Genomic DNA, 21,325 nt, shown 5'->3' with positions numbered 1-21,325 from the left:
AAAAAACTTAAACAGCATTATCAAAGGAGGAAATGGAGCAAGGTCCACAAAGATACTACAGCTAGATTACTGCACCCAGAGCACAACAAACAGCTTCACGTAAGGAAGAGTAGTTTCAGAGTAATTTATAGAAATTAATGTTTACTTATATAATTTTCTACTCATTTTAAAGAATATTTGGGGAACATAACATCCAATTCTGTGGTCTAAAGCCCAAAATTTTCACAGAAATCAGGAGCAATAATGACTGCTTATCACTTTTCAAGACCCAGTCTCAAATGAAAAAACTATTTTCTTCTCTTTTGCATGGTACTGAAAACCGCTATTAAATTAAACCACGTAGCTCATAATTTTCAACTGTGTATTCTGTACTAAGGCTTAACTCACCATAATGAAATTCTGATTTATTTCTTACTCACTGATTTGGGTGTTTGGGAAATGTCACTCTTTCAATATTCTACCGTTTTACAAGTTAAAAGTAATTGAGATGAAAACCTTGAAAATCATCCTGATACATTTGTCTTTCGAAACTGAATCATCTGCACAGTCCCATAAAACACTGGCAAATGACCCTGGTTCTTTCTGTACTGTATTTCTTCTATTTCTACACTCATTTTGCTCTGTGTTATTGATTAATGGAGGCCATGGTACAGGTATTCACAGTGGAAATGTCATATTACTTAAATTCATTAAAAAATACCTTTGTGTCCAGCTTGCAGGGTGAAGCCCATGTTCAACTGCAGCATTTTCTGCTGGTAAACCAAATGCATCCCATCCCATTGGATTTATCACCTGTCAGCAAAAAAGAAAAACACAGTCTTAAATAATTGTCTGGAACGGCATCAATACCACACACAGGCCTCTAAAAATAATTGCTGTTTTGATCCAAATAATGAACGGTGTTTTGCATTTCAGCATTTGCTTTATCTGAAGTGAACCTCTTCAAAAGATGCCCACTATGGCTAGGTCTGTTTTAAAAGATGAATATTTCATATTCGCTCTCTACAATGAAACGTTAGAGGGAGCTTAAAGTATTATGCAATAAATCCTCATGACTATTTCAATACCAGGTTAACAATGACAAAAATCAATCCTTTGTAGATTTGCGTGGTGGCCAAAGTTAGCGGTTGATGCTACTGCTAAACAGAATCAAACATTCACCCTAAAGAAGAATAAGCAAGAAAGCAAAATTAATTCAACCAACAGTTTTAGAACTGTAGCTGATGTGTAGCCTACTTTTTTTTTTCCTTTTGTTGAAGAAAAAAAGAAAAATAGCCTATGATAACCTTAAATCTAACAGATAAAATTAAGAGGGTGATGGCAGGGTAGTTTTAGTCTAATTTTACTAAAAAGTCTACAGACTGAAAAATTGTATTTCAAAACTTCAAATAAAGGTGGAAAAAATGTCTACTACAAAATATGATAGATAATTTTTTGAAGTAGATATATATCTTTCCTATTAACATGCAAATTATTTAGAAAAATAATCTAGCAACACAATAAGTATTCAAAAAATTGTTTAATAACCAGGGAAAGAATAACCACTACTTAAGAAACTGTCATTAAACACAATTACAGATTGGGTACCTGATAAAACCAATCCTATTTCTTTCAAATATGCTATAAATTCAATAATTAGGATTAAAGTCACACAAGTTTAACAATAGCAAAACATCACTGAGTAACATTTTAAAGGCTGTAAGAATGAAAAGAATATATATTTTTACCCCTCGAAACATGTATTTATATAAAGAATTTGTTCTTCAGTAGCATGTAAGCAAACAAGCAGTAAGAAAGCAAACCCAGCAACACTAATCTCATAAGCTACCTCCATGCGAAAAAGCTGTTTATTTCCAAAGCTTAAGAGCTACTTTTCTCACTGGTTTAAATTATTTTTATTCTTTGTTGCCACAATCTTCCAATGCTCTGACTTCATTCTGGATTCTTTCATAAAAAATTTTATGGAACTGTTTATAAAGGTGCCTTAGGCACCCGCTCAGTGTAAAAGCAACAGAATTTAACAGATGTGACTTCTCAGCACTCTTGATTTCAATACTGAGCTAAAACTAAACCTGCTATATATCATTACTCTGCTGGTGCAGCAACAAAACCAAAGGTAATAAACTGCATCAACTCTGATTCAAGCCAGTACAGTAAGGGTCCACGCACAGCATATTTTTGTATAAATCTAATAGAAACAGGAATGCTGTTCTGTGTCACATTTTTTCCCCATTACCAAACAGATTATTATTCCTCCCATCACAGCCTCAGAAAATATAGAAGTCAGACTTCCTAACTCCCCACTTCCACACGCTATAAGCATAAGATAGAAAATCTTTTTTGGAGCCCAAACCACTTGCCAACGCCCCATTGAAGCCCACCTCTCCCAAAACTTCTTCCTCTCCCCCCCCCTGCCAGAAATCAAAAACATTGGTATAAAAGAGAAAAAAAAAAACAGGGGCGGGGGGGGAGTAAGAAAAAAGGTAAACTTTACATTAAATATTAGTTTCTGCAGCTCAGCTCTTGTTGACCATGAGTGCTGACCACCTGGCTCTGGACAGAAATGATCGAATCAACCTTTTTTTTTTGTCCATGTAGAACACGTATTTTCTCTTATTTAAACACTGTTTCTTTGGACAAATGCCCTATATTTGCATCCCTACAAATACCTTCTTTTACTATAAACTGATGCACATGAGTGAGATTAAAAAAACTACTCTTGATTAATTTTTGTAAAATTTGGCTTCTGAAGATATGTTGGCTAGAGATAAGCAGCCAAAAGCAAGGCACAATCTCATTTCTCATGAGCAAAAAAAAGCATGTGGGAAGAACTGCTTCACTACTGGCTACAAAGCTCCCCAAAAGGGCTGACTGATGCTCCCAGACAGCTAATGTGCAGACATTTTATCACTGTACCATCAGCGCTAGCAGGAGTTATCTGCTCACGCAGATCTTCCCAATTCTAGCATGTATATTAAAAATATCATACAGTATATTCACTTATCACATTCAAAAGACAGTTCAATTTAACAACCAATAGCACTCCTCCAGTTAAAGGGCTGAAGAAATAAGCTAATTCAAGTTTCAATCAGAAACCTGAATTTAAAGAGACATTAAAAATATCCTCAAATTAATCTCCAGGATAGATCTATTTATGTAGTTGCTATAGAGATGAATGTAACACGCACAGTGGTTTAGAAAATGATTTCAAGTTTATTGTCTCTTTTACTTCTCTACCGTGAATGGATTTGAAAGGTTTGTGCAATGCATTTGTCTAAACAATAGGTCAGCTTCTTCTGGCTGGAATGTATGTTACGTACCTACAGTTAAAATGCCACAGTCTCCAGGCAGCTCTTGGCGTTACACCTTAACTCTGCTTAGCCAACGTGAAACACAAGGCTGAGATTAACTATCTAGTTCTGAAAAACATCAAAAATCTCAACAGACATGGAAGGGGAGAAGAAAACATACTACTGACATGTCAGAAGTTGGCACGAAGACTAAAGGAACAGTTCGACTGTTCAAAACAAAGAAAAAATAGCAAGATAGCAATTCTGTAGAGCAAAGGGTATTCCTTGTAGCTCCTTGACGTGTTCGTCATAGGCTCTAGCCAGTAGAAAACATGCCTAGAGAAAACTCCAGCATGACAGACGAGCAGAAGAAAAGAAGTCACCCACTTTCTTGAACGCTGACTTGATTGCTTCTGACAGCAGTCTCTAAACGTTATGCAACCGAGGGATCAATTCTGCTCGCTTAAGAGTGACTGTTCCTCCCAGCATCGCTTCTCTGTACAGACAGTATTTTCTCTAAGCCACAGGGAGGAAAAAAAAAACCCCAAATAATGAACATATCTTGCAAGAGAGGAGGCCTCCAAAAGTCCGAGGATGCCTATACCTGGTAAAAGAAGGCAAGTTATAGTTTCACAGTCATTTTATGACAGCAGAAGCCAGCACTATCTCCAAAGACAGCTTGTGGTCTTCATGGTGACGTAGATGGGTAAAATCTCCCTGGTTAAAACTACTTGGTTAGTCTTGAACACAGAGGGCTTAAGACCCTCAGAAGTTCACATGATCTGCTAAGGTGAGCTACAGAAGACTGGCATTTTTGACAACTCAACATATTATGTTGTGCACAAGACCATGAAGTTACAAGGAAGTGATTTATTAGTGTGTAAGGAACAAAGTGCTTGGTAACTACCACACTGAGCGTTCTTTTCAGGAGAAGATTATTAAAAAGGAAAACAGTTGCATCTTGAAACATTTTAGATCCCAAAGACTCTGACTTCATATTAGTTTGCAGCATCGCTGTAAGAATCATTTCACAGCATGGTCAAAAATCTGTTGTTAACGATGGCTAGAGCTCTTAATGAGACTGTGGGACGAGGCAGAGGAAGACACAGTAACTCCATTAATTCATTTCTGAGATCTCAGTTCTTCCTCTCAGAGGATTTTCATCTATTCACTGCCGTAACAATCAGCCCATCACACTGACATTAGTAGGCGAGATCAGTAAGTACTATATAACACAAAGCTGACAATGATCTCATAACACTCAGTTCTCTGCCTCCATCAACATAACTAGGACAGACAATTCAGTGAATTTTCCTTAACGTTTGTAGGAAAACAAAGAATTTGTTTGCTGTCCTGATGGGCTCAAGATGTCTCAAGGCTATGACCAGGGAGCTGACGTATCTTTCTTACATCTGGACCAATGCATTCGAAATTTTAAGAAAGACAGCAGAATCAGTGTCAAAAATGCCTGTAAATAAATATTATTTAGTTCAGAGAATGTGTGGTAAGAGAGCCAAAAATGAAAATGAACAGGTTTGCTGACAGATTAGTGATTTGAATCAATACAGCAAAGTCTAAATTCCTGTCTCTAGTTATAATCCCATGACACACTCAACATGAACTAACCAAAAGAGGCTGACAAAATAGGTGATTTGTGGTCACGATTTCCAGCTGCCAGAAAACACCCCTCGCTTCAGCAGCAACTTTCTGTCATCCTCCTTGTACTTAGTCTCACCAACGTGCAACCACACACAAGTGAGACAGTCAGGACACGCAGTTGGAGAGGGGAAAGGAGAGGGCTCCTTCCACTGGCTGCCTACGATTAGGCTGAACGTGTTGAAAATCTGATTTGTACTTCAACAGATTAGAGATACAACACATTTTAAATACAAGATCTCCACCTGAATGCAGCCTAGATTGTCTTTTAAGTGTAAAAGGTAATAAACACCATTATGCCACAGCTAAAAATTACCACCACCAAACAAAAAAAGACCAAAGCAGACAAGGCACACCTGCAAATAGATTAAAATAATGAATTTTTGACTAGTGTGTACATTCTAGCAAGGACTATTTCAATGACTCTCTGCAACAAAATGCTGCATACTTGCATTCTGATAAGGCACTTTCAAATTAAAAAATAATCAACCCAAACAGATCTCTATCAAAAAAAAACTCTGCTTTAAAAATGCTCTCATTTATTTCTTGTTCTCACAAGATATAAAATACAAGTAATTATTCTACATCCACACACTACTACAAACATTTAGAAAACAAAGGTGTCACTCACCTCCTTTATCTCGCACATTCTTGTATAACATAATTGCATTTAAAATAATATCTTGTTTTCTCTCTCTTTACAATGAAACAGACTGAGCTAATTAACACTTAGCTCACTGCTACTGGAAAACTAGATTTTTGTAAGATTCAATTCACATAGGATATTTGTAATACTTTCCACTTGGTTTATACCACAGAAAATAACCTGGCAAAAGGACACAACAGGCTCACACACACACACAAAAAGGTGGAGAATAGCAGCTAATGATGATGAGTAAATGGAACTGCGTTGAAATAATTCATCCTACTGTTGAATTCATTACAAAGTTTTAATTAAACTTGCCTGCCTTTCTTAATACCATTCACTTCTGCAATTTCAAAAGTATTAAGATTCACTGATGAAAGGAAAAACAATTAATGAAAATACATCCAATTTAAAAAAAAAAGACATTCTGGATAAAATGAAAGTGTTCTTTAAGTCATTTTGCAATATTGTGGAAATATCACTGACAAAATTCCTATCCCATCTATCAGGAACAGTTTAAGTATAAGAAACCTGATTGCGGTACACAGGAATTTCATCCTGAATAGTCCAATGATCATTCTCTTTTCTGCACAACTCGCATAGGACAGCCTCGCTGTCCTGATGTATCAATTACAATTCAAAATTTTATTAAAAAGATATCACAGGAACCATTGAACTGAATCACTCTCTATTTACTGATTGCTAAGGGAATTATTCTCAGTCCTCTGAGAGGCACAAATTATCCACCTTGGAATTCATCAAAGACATGATAATGATAGCATGATAAAGCAACGGTAAATACTTTTTCCCCAAGCAGCAGCAGACTGGAAATCTGCCACGGTGAAAATCACTGTGAATCTCTCTATAATTTGTACTCCCAAATAATGAATAGGAAATCTCTTAACTTCTTACAAAACTTAAACGTTTGAATTCACAACATGCATGTAAATTTCCAGAGAAAACACAACCAGAAACTTCACAGTTTAGTTCTGGATTGGTTTACCAATACATACAAAATCGTAATTTAAAATATAAAAATTACTTTCTCATAGCATTTTTAAAGAAATACGTTTGTAATAAGATTTGTGACTAGAACTTTCCATACACAAACATTGTTTTAATTGCATTTCAAGAAAAATGTTATCCTTAACACACTTTCAAAAGAGACTAGCTTACTGCATTCATGCTAAGTAATCTATATGGGTTACAGCTCCCACGCAAAGACTTCAAACTTCATCTTCAGTAATTAGAATGTAAACAACTTATCTTACAGCAGATGTACTCTATAAATCATTTACCCAGCAACCTAATCCAAGTGCATGACAGAGTTTGTTTCTCATGCACTGCCTACAGGTACTTGAGGAGCGTTGGAACAAGACAATGCTTCACTGATCAGATCTTCAGGTTCAACAGGACTGATCACCCATTGGCACAATCAACGTGCTGGCCCTGTATGATACAACCTCTGTGCTGCCTTACACACATTCACGCACCTCCTCCTGAAAACACCCATCAGTACATCTAAAAAAGTGACTCCCTATTGCAATGTTACTCTTGCATTAAATCCTACCCCTTCACACCGTTTAATAAATGACCAGCCAGTCATGTATTGAAGGAAAGGCTGCTGCTCATTAGGTAATCTATTTGATTGCCCATTTTCAGTGTCAGTAGTCACCAATATTATCTACAGCTTTATGTTAAGCAGTATTTCTTCCAAAAACAACGCGGGGGGGAGGAAAACGAGCAGTAAATATTTATCTTCCCACTTAAAATGCTGGTGAAGTACAGGTCTCTGGCAAATACCTGTAGACTTCAGTGTGCATTACATCTCTAGAATATTTTAATTGAAATAAAATCAGATCCTATCCAGCTAGAAAAAATGAGACATTAACGTTCCATTTTATAAAACACAAAAAACCTCAGCATCCAAATGACTTAACACTTTCCCAGTTAAGATTTCAAACTACCCCCAGTATGAAGAAATAACACAAATGTATTCCAAAGAATGGTTCCAATCTGCTAAAGGAGCTCTAATCACTTTGTAAAGGATTCAAGCTTACCCTGCCTTAAGTATTATAATAAATAATACAATTATTGCCTGTTCAGATTAAAGCAATATGGAACTGATTTACTATTTTCTCATGAAGGTAATCCCTAAGAAAAATATCTCCAACTTATTCAACATATTTTACTGTCTAACTCAACCGTACATACTATTCACCTATGTACACACCACACACATTTTCCCCCACTGTTTACTAGACAACAAATACACATTGTAGTCTGAAGTTTTTCCTGGGAACTCTAAGTCTCAATGGTTTTGCCTCTATTTTTCATGGTAACAGCCCATCATTCCTCATTGCCTTACAAACACTTTCAACCTACCTGTATTGCTTCTAGCACAGTTTTATGATTTGCTAACCAAGGTCAGGTCTGTATCTATACGTAGAGATATAGTTCCTACAATTTTTTTCAATGACTCTTCCTTTTTGTTAGTTTGAAAATGATGGAAGCAATTACTACTCAAAAATCTTACCCTACACTTGCATTGAATACCTGAAATGGATTCACTTCTACTTTGAATTTTACCTTGGGAAAAATTAGCAGTCTCTGAGCTTTCAAACATGCTGAATTTTCTGAAAAAAATTTAAAGAATCAATGAAATAACTTCCAAATTACTCATACTAATATTTTTTTCATTTCTAAAGCATTCTTTCTTTTTACATACTGAAGAATTCCAGTAACTCCCTGAATACAGGGAAAAACATTTTTCTTGGGTATATCAAATTTTATGTATGATAAGACATAACCAGGTCATAGCCTACAGCCATCACAATGAAAAAATCTTTAACAGATTGGACAACCGTGACAATGGCCAGATAAAACATCTCGATGCTGATAAATTAATTGCGATGAGAAAATCAATTATAAAGACTTTAATTCTAAGTGATGGAGAAATTAGCATGGCTAATAAAGAAAAGGGTTTTTAAGGTAAATCTAAGTTCCAGCGAGTTAACGTACATCACTAACACAATAGCTCTTAGTCTGACATACTCAGAAAATCATTTAAGAGATCTTAACATCTGTTAAATCGTACATGAAGGTTAAATTCTTCGGCTGCCCACCTTTAGTCATAAATAGATGTTCGAAGGGATTAACACAACAGAAGACACACGTATTTATAGAATACATGTTCTACAGGCACTCTCCCTTCAAATAAAACTGAAATGCAAGATTTAAAAACTTTAAAAGACTTTCAAAACTTTTCTGGAAATAACAAGCAATCGTGGAAATGTAAACTTGCTTTCACAGTAGGTTTTGCATTTAATTGCAATTCTATTATATTTTCATTGTCTCCAAAAGTTCTGCAAGTGCTTACTTCCCTTGTATTCAAAAGCTAACACCTACAGCATCCTACTGGATGTAAACAATTATTTTCCCTTTATTTTACCTGTCAGAAGTTTTCATCTCTCTGAACAGAAATTTGGTGGTTACCTCCACTGTTACTGATGAGGTCCTGAAATAACATCTCCAGTCATCTGAAGGTCAAGCAAGAATCAAAAGTCCCTAGAAGAGCCCAGTTGACTCAATTCTTTTAAAGAGATCTAAGTTCTGGTCATTCAAAGGAGTTAGGAAAGATTAGTATTACAACAGATACTGGTTTGTTGGGTTTTTTTTTTTTCTCATTTAAAGTCTAAGTTAGTTATTTCTTTTTCCTGTAATTTTAAAAGCATAGGAGTGCCTTTCCGTAAAGCAATAGCACAGTATGTTCATCATTGGCATAAAATACATAGTATTTGGAAAGGCAGCACACTGAATAATTCAGCGACAATACCTTTCAGAGTCCCATGGATGGTGATAAATCCAGGAAACACTACACTTCTGCAGCACTTGTAGCAAGGAAATTGCACTTAGTACCGCAACCAGCAACTAACATTTATTTCTCCATTTCATCTTCTTTGTACTCCTTTTGATGGTCTAATTCCTCTATTCTTGAACTGCTCCTTCTCTTTTGTACGTTAGAGAATTCTTTTCCAAGTCTCATCCCAGATTGATGTCTATTTTTCTTTTGTTCCTTACCCTAAAATTGGGTATTCTCTTTCCATATTCCTCCTTCCTAACATTTTCCAGATTCTTAACATTTTCCCACAACCAAATGACTTCCTCCCCTTTGATATAGCTGTCACTCAGACCACAATTCCTCCACAACTTTCCCACATCCTTCAAATTTTACCCACCAGTCTTTACTGCAGAACACCAACTAGGATCCCACCTGCAGAGAGACTAAGCCCTCAGCTCCACCTTCTACCTACCGTAGAGAGAGAAGGGAGCGAGGGAGAAATGATGGCAGGCATGGGGTGGACTGGAAAACAAAGGAACGTGGAAGGGAAGTATGATTCCTCCTTGCAGATGTGGCCAGTAGTTGTCTTAGCCTACCTTGCAGACCAACACCCTCAGAAGACAGTGTTTTGTATATATGAGCAAGGCTAAAGTAGGCAAGTCAAGGAATCAGCTGCTGCATAACAGAAACTCCTACATTTACAGCCAGGTGACATGACGTGTGACGAGACCCCATTCACACACTAGTCATGAGAACAAATTTCCCTACAAGCTGGCACAGAGGAGCAGGATGTCCCTCCAAGACAGACAAAGGACATCAACCTTTTGTCAGGAGCAGAAGAGGTGCATGGATTTCTGAGGTGTGTTTTCTCTTGCCAGCTACACTTTTCTCCCCCCCGTGGTCCCACCTAGACAGCAGTAGGGTCTTCAGCCTCCTCTCACAGAAATGCTGTGGCCCACAGGTCTCGTTGACACTGTGCCATAGGTTCAGGGAGCTGGTACAGCATCAGCTGTAGCATTTGAGATAGCTTCTAACGATTTGTTATCAACTCCGAGTTCTGAATACCACCTGTTTTTAAAAAGCCTCAAATGTCAATATTCAAAGCTCCACAGGCCATTTATAATACAAATATCTACACATTTGTAGCACATATTCTGACTAAGCTTTTACCTTCATGAATTTTAGAAAACACTAATTTCCTGACCACCTGTGACATTAAAACATCAAAAAACCACCCAGCCCTACTGCCCATCTTTTCTTACCTGCATCCCTCTCATTTTCTGGAACCGAGCTACTGTATCACTGATGGTGTAGACACGAACGTGGCCCATGTGAAGCTTTCCAGAAGGATATGGGAACATAGAAAGCACATAAAATTTTGGTCTTGATTTCTAGAAAGAAATTTTTAGAAAGTTATAACTATGTGAGTTAGCATTTCACTTAAATAAATGCACGCACACATTATAAACTACAGAGTGCCATGAAAAAACACAAAGTTTTGCTGAACTGATCTACGTGAACACTGACAAAGTTCCTAGGATCAAATTTTTTGGGGCTGTAAATGGAGATGTTTCACCAGACTCTGCTGCCATCTCATCAATTTATATTGGTATAACACTTGAAAATTGTTTTTAACCAATTTTTACTCAACAAAAGATACATTAACATAACTGCATCTTAACAAATCACCATTCCCTACCACAGTATCTGTCACTGATTATCTATGTACTACTAATCTGTCCCACCAAAAACTGCAAGCCATGACAGATTTAATTATCCTCTTAACAGTTAAATAGATGTTTTACTTTGTGTTTACAGCAAACACAGAGCTCGCTCAGGGCCAGGTGTTTTTTGTCAGCTGAACTGCAGTAATTCCCTGAGTGACTAAAATCATTTGCAATTGCACGAACATCCACTGAAGGAAAACTGTTCAGTTCCACCACGTACTCTCAGATCCAAACACATCTTACACGCAGTTTCTTGCATAGTGAAAAGAAAAGTAAAAATTTCATTTAGTTAGGTTGGAGCAAGTTGACGAAAGTTACAAAGAAATCAAACGTTATGTGTCTCACATAAATTATTCCTAATACATCCGGTTTATCACTGAATTTATCATTGATATATACTTGATAAGTTCCTACATTTTTTTTTTATATTAATAAGGAAAAAAAAAAATCACAGGCAGCTATTACTATTCTGGACCAAACTCTATTTTTACTTATCAAATACTACTTTGTTATTGCTTCTCTCCAATAATACCAAAATTAGAAATAAACTGAATACTTCATTGCAGCACTATACATTATTTGCCTCTTAATGTGAGATGTTATTAAATTTGCTTTAAGGATAAAACAAAAACATCATTAAAAGTACGATTTAGAACTTAGCATATGTATGCCATAAACATATGATACAGATGTATACATGTATTGTCAGATACAAAAGACACAAGCCTAAATTAATGCTTGCCCTGCTGTATGTATTCATACACATCATTTTCTTCTCCGTTTTCTTCCTCAGAAAAAGCAAGCCCCTTTTTTCTCTTCAACACTTTGATAGAATAAATTTTTGTTGGAGACGGTGCACATTTGAGGAAAGAACAAACATGAAGGGACACAAAAATGTTTTTATACCTATATGACTGAGCATAATTGTGAAGGCAAAAAGAGTCAGAGACTGAGACTGCAATTGTTTTCAACATCTTTTATTGCATGGAGAACGTTGGTTTTTTTTTTTTTCTGCAAGTCACTCATTATTCCTAGGACACTGAAAACTAGAAGATACTCTTAAAAAATCACCTTCCCTTAACACAGATTTTAATGAGTCACAGTTATGAATGTAGAAAATGTTTCTTTTAATACTTTAAATAATTAATTCCTTAATGTGGTATGATATACAAAAAAAAGAAGTGATTACTTAAACACTTCCTAAATTTACAAACTCATATTTTACCAATTGTGGTTTTCCTCAAGATTTTTTTTAATTATTTTTCCTACCTATTTCATCAAATGTTTTTAGTAATCTACTATCATATAAAAGTATTTTCCCCTGAAATGTAATACACATCTCATCATTATAAGCCAATTGTAATAAGCAATTTTCAATGAATTTCAGTCTGAAAAAATGAAAATATCAAACATGTAATTTCAAAATGTCTCATAATGCTTACATCTGTTTCTGAAATTTTGCAGAACTGATCCTTTATTCTTGGGAGCCACCATTTTTCAACTCTTTTTCTTGTCTCCAACCCATAGCTTTTTTCCCATTTCCCCGTCTCACTGTAAATAGTTCTGACACAAGCAGGAACTAGTCTTCTCTGCCATTTAATTAGTCCTGGGAAGCCATTTAGTTGTCTCTTCAAACATGAGGAACAAGTGCCAATTCTCTGATAAAGCGACTGCATTCTTACGGTTATGATATCTGAAAAAGATAAAAACATGTATTTCAGTCTACAAGATGTAACAGGAATTCAGTAGTTGTAATTACTATTATAGAGAAATTTAGTAGCTATGAAACATATTTTGATTTAGACTACTTGTCCATTTCTTGCATTCAATCTCCCATAAAAGCAGGATCAGTTAACTGAAGGTTCAAGAAACTTGGCTGACTGAACAGAAGAAGATGGCTAACAGGGTGTTAGTAAAAATTTAGAATGAAAGGAGGAGAAGAGGAAGTTGGATGAAATTATCCTGTAAAACTACTGAATTTGTCATCACTGAAAAGAGATGGGGGAGGATGACTATAATTAGTAAATTTCAACTAGATATTCTAAACTGACTATTTTGTTAAGGGCTTCCTCCTCAGCATGGTTTCCTGCAAGAACTACATGTGAAATTTACCATTCAGACAAGACATAATTTAACAAGATGATCAGAGGGCTGGAACACCTCTCCTACGGAGACAGGGTGAGAGAATTGGGCTTTCTTGTGCCTTGAGAATAGAAGGCTCCAGGAAGACATTATGGACCCTTCCAGTACCTGAAGAGGGCCTACAGGAGAGATGGGGAGGGACTCTTTATCAGAGATTGTAAGTATAGGACAAAGGGTAACAGTTTTAAACTGAAAGAGGGGAGATTTAGATCACATGATAGGAAGAAATTATTTGCTGTGAGGGTGGTGAGTCACTGGAACAGGTTGCCCAAGAAGCTGTGGCTGCCCCATCCCTGGAGGTGTTCAAGGCCAGGCTGGATGGGGCTTGGAGCAACCTGGTCTGGTGGGAAGTGTCCCTGCCCAGGGCTGAGGGGTTGGAACTGGATGAGATTTAAGGTCCCTTCCAACCCAAACCATTCTGTGATTCTAAGTCAAGCAGGTAAAGTAATCCATTTCACTTTCAACTAAAAATCCAATTAAAAGACTCTTCATATGCTTTAGCATGATGCTTCTAAAATAAAATAGCCCACAAGTTCAGGATCAGTCTCAGTAAGATATTTACCGATTTCTCATCCTACAATAGGAAATATGGCATTTAAAAAAACCCTAGGCTGAGAAGATATCTCCCTCACCGTCACTCCTAACTCCTTTTTAAAAAATATTGTTTGTTTATTTATATAAATATTTCCTATCCCCTGTGGTTATGTTTTTCTCCAAATTCTGGCCTATACAATTGACTGTTGTACCCAGAGAGCAATTTCAGTCAGTTCATAATTTTTCTTGCAGAGCTAGGCGAGTAAAATCTCAGTTCAGAAACAGTTTTATTTACTTATTTCCCAACTGAGAGCAACATTATCAACAGAAATAATTGCTACAGCACCTAAATTAAGTCCCAGGTATAGCTTGAGGGAGTTACACTTCCTTAACACTCACCACGTGTGCATACACAAGCCCTCACTGCCTGTATCATTGCCTATCTAAAGAATTGCACCTTTTCTCTGTTACTTATCAAACAGCCTCTTTCAAACACTTTTAATTTGAAATTTTAATTATTTTTTTTTGTCACTAATCTCTCATATTTGTAATAATAACAAACCCAGGGATGAACCCGGGATCCCCAATGCACACCAGTTAGTCGGGAGACACCTCATTTCTCCCCCTCCATCACCTTACCCTTCCTCACTCAGCTCAAAATTATCAAGAATATTTCCAGTACTTCACTGTTTCGCTTATTTTTATGTATTATTTCCCTCTTACTTATTTCTGTTACCTCATGATTTTTTCTTTTACCACAGAAAGGAGCACTTCCCTTTTCTTATGGTAGACGAGCTTCAGCATATATACATATATATGTATCTCTTTTAAAACACGGCTGTTACCTACATGTGAATCCCTCGTTGAAGACAGAAAGGGAAGCCAGCTGCTGGAGAAGCGGCCACGGGGGCAGGCCGCTCCCCGGGAGGGAAGGAGCGGGGGGGAGAGCGGTCAGGGCACGGCGGGTGACTCGGGGAGGGCCCCCGGTTGCGAGGGCCCCCGGCGAAGCTAACCGAGAGGGCGAGGGGGAAGCGGGGAGGGCGGCCGGTTGGCGCCCCACCGGAGGCAAAGAGCCGCCCGAGGGGAAGGAGAAGGAGGAGGAGGCCAGGCGGCGGTTGGAGCCGTTGAGGCTGACAGGAGAGGGGGGACGGTTACCTGCGCGCGGGAGCCACGCGCCCTCAGCTTCCTCTCTTCACCCTGGGCGCCGCCATCTTGGTCTCGGGGCGGGGCGTTCACGCGCATGCGCCGCCAGGACGCCATCCCCCGCCCCTTTATCCCTTACAGGAAAAACCTGCGGGAACATCTCCCGTGTTCTAAACCGTGGGCCTCACGGCAGGCGGGATAGGAGGGAGGTGTGGTGGACCATCCGAAACGGCGGCCTTCAGGAAGGCCACCCGGTGACAAAGCCTTCCGTGGGCGATCTGTGAGGGCAGAAGCAGGCTGGTCGCCTCAGTGAGATGTAGGAGCGCGCCCCGAAGGGTCTTGTGCTCTGTGACTAAATGACTAAAAATTTGTCACCTGTGCCTTTGTGTTTCAGCTAGTTAACATGTAAACCTAGGAGATGAACAATAAATAAAAAGATTAAATGGACTGGGGTAGAATCTCTGTAAGTCGCACAGTGATTAATTCTGCTCGCCTCCACAGCACATACAGTTCCTCTGTAAGGTGACTATCATAAAGAATCATGGAACCATATGAGGCTGGAAGGGATCTCTGGAGATCATCTAGTCCAACACCCCTGCCAAAGCAGGTCCACCCAGAGCAGGTTGCACAGGAATGTGTCCATGTGGGTTTTGAATGTCTCCAGAGAAGGAGACTCCACCACCTCCCTGGGCAGCCTGTTCCAGGGCTCTGCCATCCTCACAGTAAAGAAGTTCCTCTTCACGTTTAGGTGGAACTTCTTATACTCAAGTTTGTGCCCATTTCCTCTTGTCCTGTCACTGGGGTAGGTCTCAGCAGCATTTAGTCTTCAGTAGTTTTATTTCCCTTTTGTGTTCTTATTTTCCAAGGCAGGTTCTGAAATAAAGCCAATAGTTGTTCTGTGATGTCATTTTGACTAATGAGAAAAAAAAAGCGGCAGTCAATAAAGACAATCTAGAGCAGTGTAATTAATTCTACCTCTGGCTGGAAAACAACATCTTACCCAGTTGTCAACACTGTACAGTTCAGAGTTGTTTTTAATTAACTGCAAGTAGCTTGTGGCAGCCTCCAAGGAACAAGAAATACTTCTCTTTTTTTTTCTATTTTTTTCCTGTGGATTGTGCCCTTTTGCTGCTAGCAACTGTTGATTCACTTTCAAGCCTTTTTCTTCGCCATTGTGTTTCCAGTGGAGTTTAAACCAACACATTCTGCTTACACAAAGCAATGCCTACAGTAAGGTGAACATTTTTTTACTCTAGAGATAGGGGCTTCTTAAATGACTAAAAATAAGTATTTACGGAGTATAAGTTTTCTGATTGGTTGTCTGTAACTGTCAAGTACGCTTAAATTATAACCTTTTCACTCCAAAAACCAACGGAGAGACGCTCTGATGCTTACCCTGCTTATAAACTAGTATGGTTTCACCAGGGCTGTGCGTGATTTTGCTTTGCTTTCCTGTTGATCTCCCTTTCAGCCAGCGATGGTGACTTTGGTTTAACAGACCTTCCCATCCCAGATCTCCTCCCGAATTTGCAGCTGTGTCAGTTCCTGGGCTGGGGGAGGACGGGGTGTTTTGCAGCGTGGGGGAACCAGCAGCGTGGTCCTCAACTGAGACCATCCCCCAGCATAAGTGAGAGCTTGTGACAAACTAGGACGTGTTTTCACCATCGAAGGATGGTTTCCCTCACACCAGCCCAGATCCCTGAGCTCTCCTGATCCATGTGGGGCCGTTTGAGGGCTTGTGTCCTGCTGATTTGCTACCCTCCAGAGGGGTTACTGCCCGAGCAGCATGTCCAGCCCCTGCCTGGCCTATTAAGATGAACCCTCGTTGAATTTAATTTTCATTCGCACGGTGGTCAGTGAGCTATGGCAGCTCACAGCTCCTGATTCGTGATCCCTGTTGGATTCAGCTCAGGCACCTGAGAGGTTCCCACTTCCACAGAGAAGGGACTTCACATGGAAGAGCTGACTTCACATGGAAAACGTCTTTATTTTGTGCATGTAGTGCCTTTCACCTTGACAGGGGACGACATGCTAGAGCTCAGTGTAAGCGGAGGTAGCAAAATAATGAGAGAATTATTTTATGTTGGCTGGGAAACATCTTGAAAGCCCAATCACTGTCTCAAATTTAGAATTACGATTTTTTAAAATACATTTAAATCTGTGGAAGTATCTAATGATAAACATATTGACCTATATTTCTCAAGGCCGGCCATCAAAATTATAGCTGATCGAGTAGTCAGACCTTTATCTTATCTTTATAATCCCTTCATTTCACTAAAATATTGCTTTCTCATCCTGACAATCTACTTATGTATTTCATTTGCTTGAAGCTGAGGATAAGCTGTTTAGATTAATACTAAATTAATCACAATCTTAAATGCCTCCAAAGAAGTCAGATGGTTGCTATGCACAAATGCACACCTGCCGTATCTTGGGAACACTTAGGTTTGACCTGTGTGGACCCTCCAGCACTTCTCTGCTCAACAAATTGTGCAACGACTCAAACTGGGCTTGGATCAAAGACAGATGTAGCTTTTAATACTGCTAAAACAGGTGCTGCCAGAGAGGTTTATAAATGGGTGGAAGTTTTCCTAGAGCCATAGTAATGTGCCGGCTCTTGGATATAGATGCCACTTGACACCCACTATTTCAAAAAAACAAACTGGAGAAAAATACAAAATGAAGAGTATAATTTTCTATTATTTGTTATTTTCTTCTGGGAGGAGTTGCTGGTATGATTCTGATTAGCTGCTAATAAAAACAAGCCAAGCTAATAAAAACAAGCCAAGCACATTCAACACAGTTTTGAATTGTGTGTTACTTCAGGATAATTAGAAAGGGACTTCTTTCAAGATACAACTGAGAACTTATTTCAGAAATGTATCGAATCTTCATTTGTGTTTCTTTCCCATTTAACCAAAGCTCATTCCAGTGGCTGCATTCTGATAGCCACGAAGGCAGCCAAGAACCGGTGAAGCTAAACAAGGTGCAAGAGTATCTGTAAACAGAAATTAAAACTAGGTGAGAAAAACTGAGACAAACTGAGAAGTAAAGGAAGGGAGGGAGGGAGGGAGGAAGGGAAAGGAGGGAGAGAGGAAGGAAGGAAGGAGAGAAAGGAAAAGAAAAAAGGACAGAAATAAAAAGAAGGAAGGAAGGGAGGGAGAGAAAGAAGGAAGGAAGGCAGGAAGGAAAAGCAAGAAAGAAAGAGAGAGAAAGAGAAGAAAGAGAAGAGAGAGAGAAAGAGAGAGAGAAAGAGAGAAAGAGAGAAAGAAAGAAAGAAAGAAAGAAAGAAAGGAAGGAAGGAAGAAAGGAGGAAGGAAGGAAGGAAAGAAAGAGAGAGAAAAGCGAGAGAGAAAGAAAGAAAGGAAGAAGGAAGGAAGGAAGGAAGGAAGGAAGAAAGGAGGAAGGAAGGAAGGAAAGAAAGAGAGAGAAAAGCGAGAGAGAAAGAAAGAAAGGAAGAAGGAAGGAAGGAAGGAAGGAAGGAAGAAAGGAGGAAGGAAGGAAGGAAAGAAAGAGAGAGAAAAGCGAGAGAGAAAGAAAGAAAGGAAGAAGGAAGGAAGGAAGGAAGGAAGGAAGAAAGGAGGAAGGAAGGAAGGAAAGAAAGAGAGAGAAAAGCGAGAGAGAAAGAAAGAAAGGAAGAAGGAAGGAAGGAAGGAAGGAAGGAAGAAAGGAGGAAGGAAGGAAGGAAAGAAAGAGAGAGAAAAGCGAGAGAGAGAGAGAAAGAAAGAAAGGAAGAAGGAAGGAAGGAAGGAAGGAAGGAAGGAAGGAAGGAAGGAAGGAAGGAAGGAAGGAAGGGCAAAGGTATTTTGACTAGTGTGATAATCTGTGAAGATCAAAAAAATGTGCAGATACGGAGATTGGCATTTGGGCTTGTCCCTTGGCGTATTCATGATAAGAGTAGTAGCGAGTTCTCTACCTATTAAGCACTAATTGTTTGGTATCACCATTTTTAAAATACCAAGATCCAGTGTCAGCAGTAAGTCCGAGAAACGGCAATGGATGGTTGTCCTGTGGTCTGAAAAGGACAACAAAAGCACACCAAAGCCTTCCTCCAACATCTGCTACTGGCTTTTTCTGTGGTTCCATCCAAGTCTGCTAACCTCTCTGAGATACTTTGCTCATCCAGCAATGGGAAGTGAGGTTTCCCGGTCTGCTGTGCCCCATCTGCATGTTCGGATGGGTGGAAGGTTGGCCAAGTTGTGAAAGTATGTGAAAGTATGTGAAAGTATGTGAAAGTTCTATGTACAGTGAACAGAAAAAGAGTGGGAGAAAATGACCAGCAGGATTTTTAAATGAGAGGCAGCTTGGGATAGTGCTGAAAAACACAGGCAGCTTACAGGGAACTGCCTTGTTCTTTAATTTCTGTGTACGTCAGTTGAATAAATGAAGCAGCAGAGCTTATACCGAGTTCCTTGCTACATTCAGGAGTGTCCAGATGTTCCGGGGGCTCAAGACAAGATACCAAATGATGAACCCCACAAATAGTGGGGTGTATTCTAGTGGTACACATACAAGAGATCCTCAGACTTTTCCAGAGGACCTGTCCCAGGCTCCTGTGATCTACACCTTCCCCATGTGGTTATTGCTTGTTAACCTGGGCTATTTGCTCAGTCTCCTTTTGTTATGGAAAATTAATGATATAATTACATATGTATTTGCTTTAATAATAACCTTGGTACTAAACTATTTTCCGTAAGGCTGATATTCTCCTGTTTTCTTTTTTAGACTCTGCACTAACTTGTTTTGTTTGCATTTTTGTTACTCAACACAAAGCCTGGAGACGATTAAGCAGTTAGATAATTCATTAGTTCCTGTATGGGAAATGTGCAGAAGTGCCCCAGTTCTCTGTCACTTAAATAGACGTGCTTCCCAGATTTCCGTACAAGTATAATTTTGCCTTTGCTGATAGTTACCAGAATTGATGCTTGTGTTTCCTGGCATTGCTCTTTTGCTACTACATCAACAACATGACTAGTATTTTTCCAGTCTCCTACAAAAAAGAGGATTAAAAACCAGCATTTGGAATACAAAATAAATTTTATGGTCTGTGTACTTCAAATCCCAGCCCCATTTCATGTAATTAAAGACTTTGCTTTGGGTTTTTTTCCCCATTAAACTCCTTGAGAGTGGCTTTTGCTTCTGTTTAATTTTGCCTTTGTTTACATATACATGTATTTAGTGGTTTTGCTTTAAAACATAAGGTCAGATAAAAAATGCAGGTGATTGGATTGCAGGGATGTGAAGAATAGCACTTGAGAATATAAAAAAGCAATAAATTAATAGACTAACTTTTTTAAAAAAACAAACCTTTCAAAGCCACGTCCACCACCTGAGCCTAGATCTAAAAGGAAAGAATTCTGAGTGACCCCACGAAGATCAACAGAAGCTTCACGTTCACAATACATTTTCTTTAAAAAGCACTCAAATATTGTGGCAATGGAAAAATAAACTCTTGAAACAGATAGATGAAGTAGAGTTATACTTTTGGGATAGAAATGAATGGATTTGGGCAAGTCTGGTACATTACTAGGGGTAGTGCTTAACCTGCTCAAAGCAGGTATTATGTGATACCATTGACGCCCGCCCCAGCCAGGGACTGTGAGGGTGGTGAGGCACTGGAACAGGTTGCCCAGAGAAGCTGTGGCTGCCCCATCCCTGGAGGGGTTCAAGGCCAGGCTGGATGGGGCTTGGAGCAACCTGGTCTGGTGGGAGGTGTCCCTGCCCAGGGCAGGGGGGGGGACTAGGGGATCTTTAAGGGTCCTTCCAACCCAAATCATTCTATGATTCTAGTGCTTTAATGAGTGGCACAGGGACAAGCACAGGCTCGTTGATCTTCCAACCAGACAGGGCCACCCCAGTCACTGAGCACAGACCCCCCGCATGGCAGCGGAGGGAGGTTGCTGACCTCTGGTTTAGCCGAGCTCCTCTTCCATTGAAGCATTGTGTTAAGTTCTTCACTTTGCAAAACCAAGTAATGAACCTGTGTTGGTTTGGGGGCCACCCCAGTCACTGAGCACAGACCCCCTGGATGGTGGCGGAGGGAGGTTGCTGACCTCTTGTTTGACTGAGCTTTTCTTCCATTGAAGCATTGTGTTAAGTTCTTCACTTTGCAAAACCAAGTAATGAACCTGTGTTGGTTTGGATGACAAGAACCTCCTCTGTCTGTGACAGTTAGCAGCTTCTTACTGATTCAGACTGAAGTTTGTGAGAAGGTAGGGAGAAGTGCTCAAAATTGATGCACTTTTGCTTTTCTGCCTTTCATCAAGAGTCCAGTTTTCAAGCAAAGTAATCTGTGCTGTGTTTTCATCTTTGCCATCTCCTTCCAATTCACTAGCTCAATTTTGCT

General features: G+C 39.1%; 1 protein-coding gene across 2 annotated transcripts in view; it reads right to left on the bottom strand.

The window, feature by feature from the left end:
• Positions 1–21,325, bottom strand: part of LARS2 (leucyl-tRNA synthetase 2, mitochondrial) — a 128,668-nt gene that overhangs the window by 72,057 nt on the left and 35,286 nt on the right. The window contains exons 1-4 of one of the 2 annotated variants that reach the window (XM_014960591.1): positions 14,992–15,068; positions 12,603–12,853; positions 10,696–10,824; positions 701–792 (exon numbers count right to left, since the gene is read on the bottom strand). In XM_014960591.1, the coding sequence (XP_014816077.1) occupies positions 701–792; positions 10,696–10,824; positions 12,603–12,836 (455 nt within the window). In that variant the 5' untranslated portion in view covers positions 12,837–12,853; positions 14,992–15,068. Of the gene's footprint in view, positions 1–700; positions 793–10,695; positions 10,825–12,602; positions 12,854–14,991; positions 15,069–21,325 lie in introns of those variants that run through there. The other variant, XM_014960599.1, reaches the window with a different exon arrangement.

Source organism: Calidris pugnax, unplaced genomic scaffold (assembly GCF_001431845.1).
Source record: "Calidris pugnax isolate Ruff unplaced genomic scaffold, ASM143184v1 scaffold62, whole genome shotgun sequence".
NCBI lineage: Eukaryota > Metazoa > Chordata > Aves > Charadriiformes > Scolopacidae > Calidris > Calidris pugnax.
The sequence above is the reverse complement of the archived record's forward strand: the minus strand, read 5'-3'. Positions and strand labels throughout refer to the sequence as shown.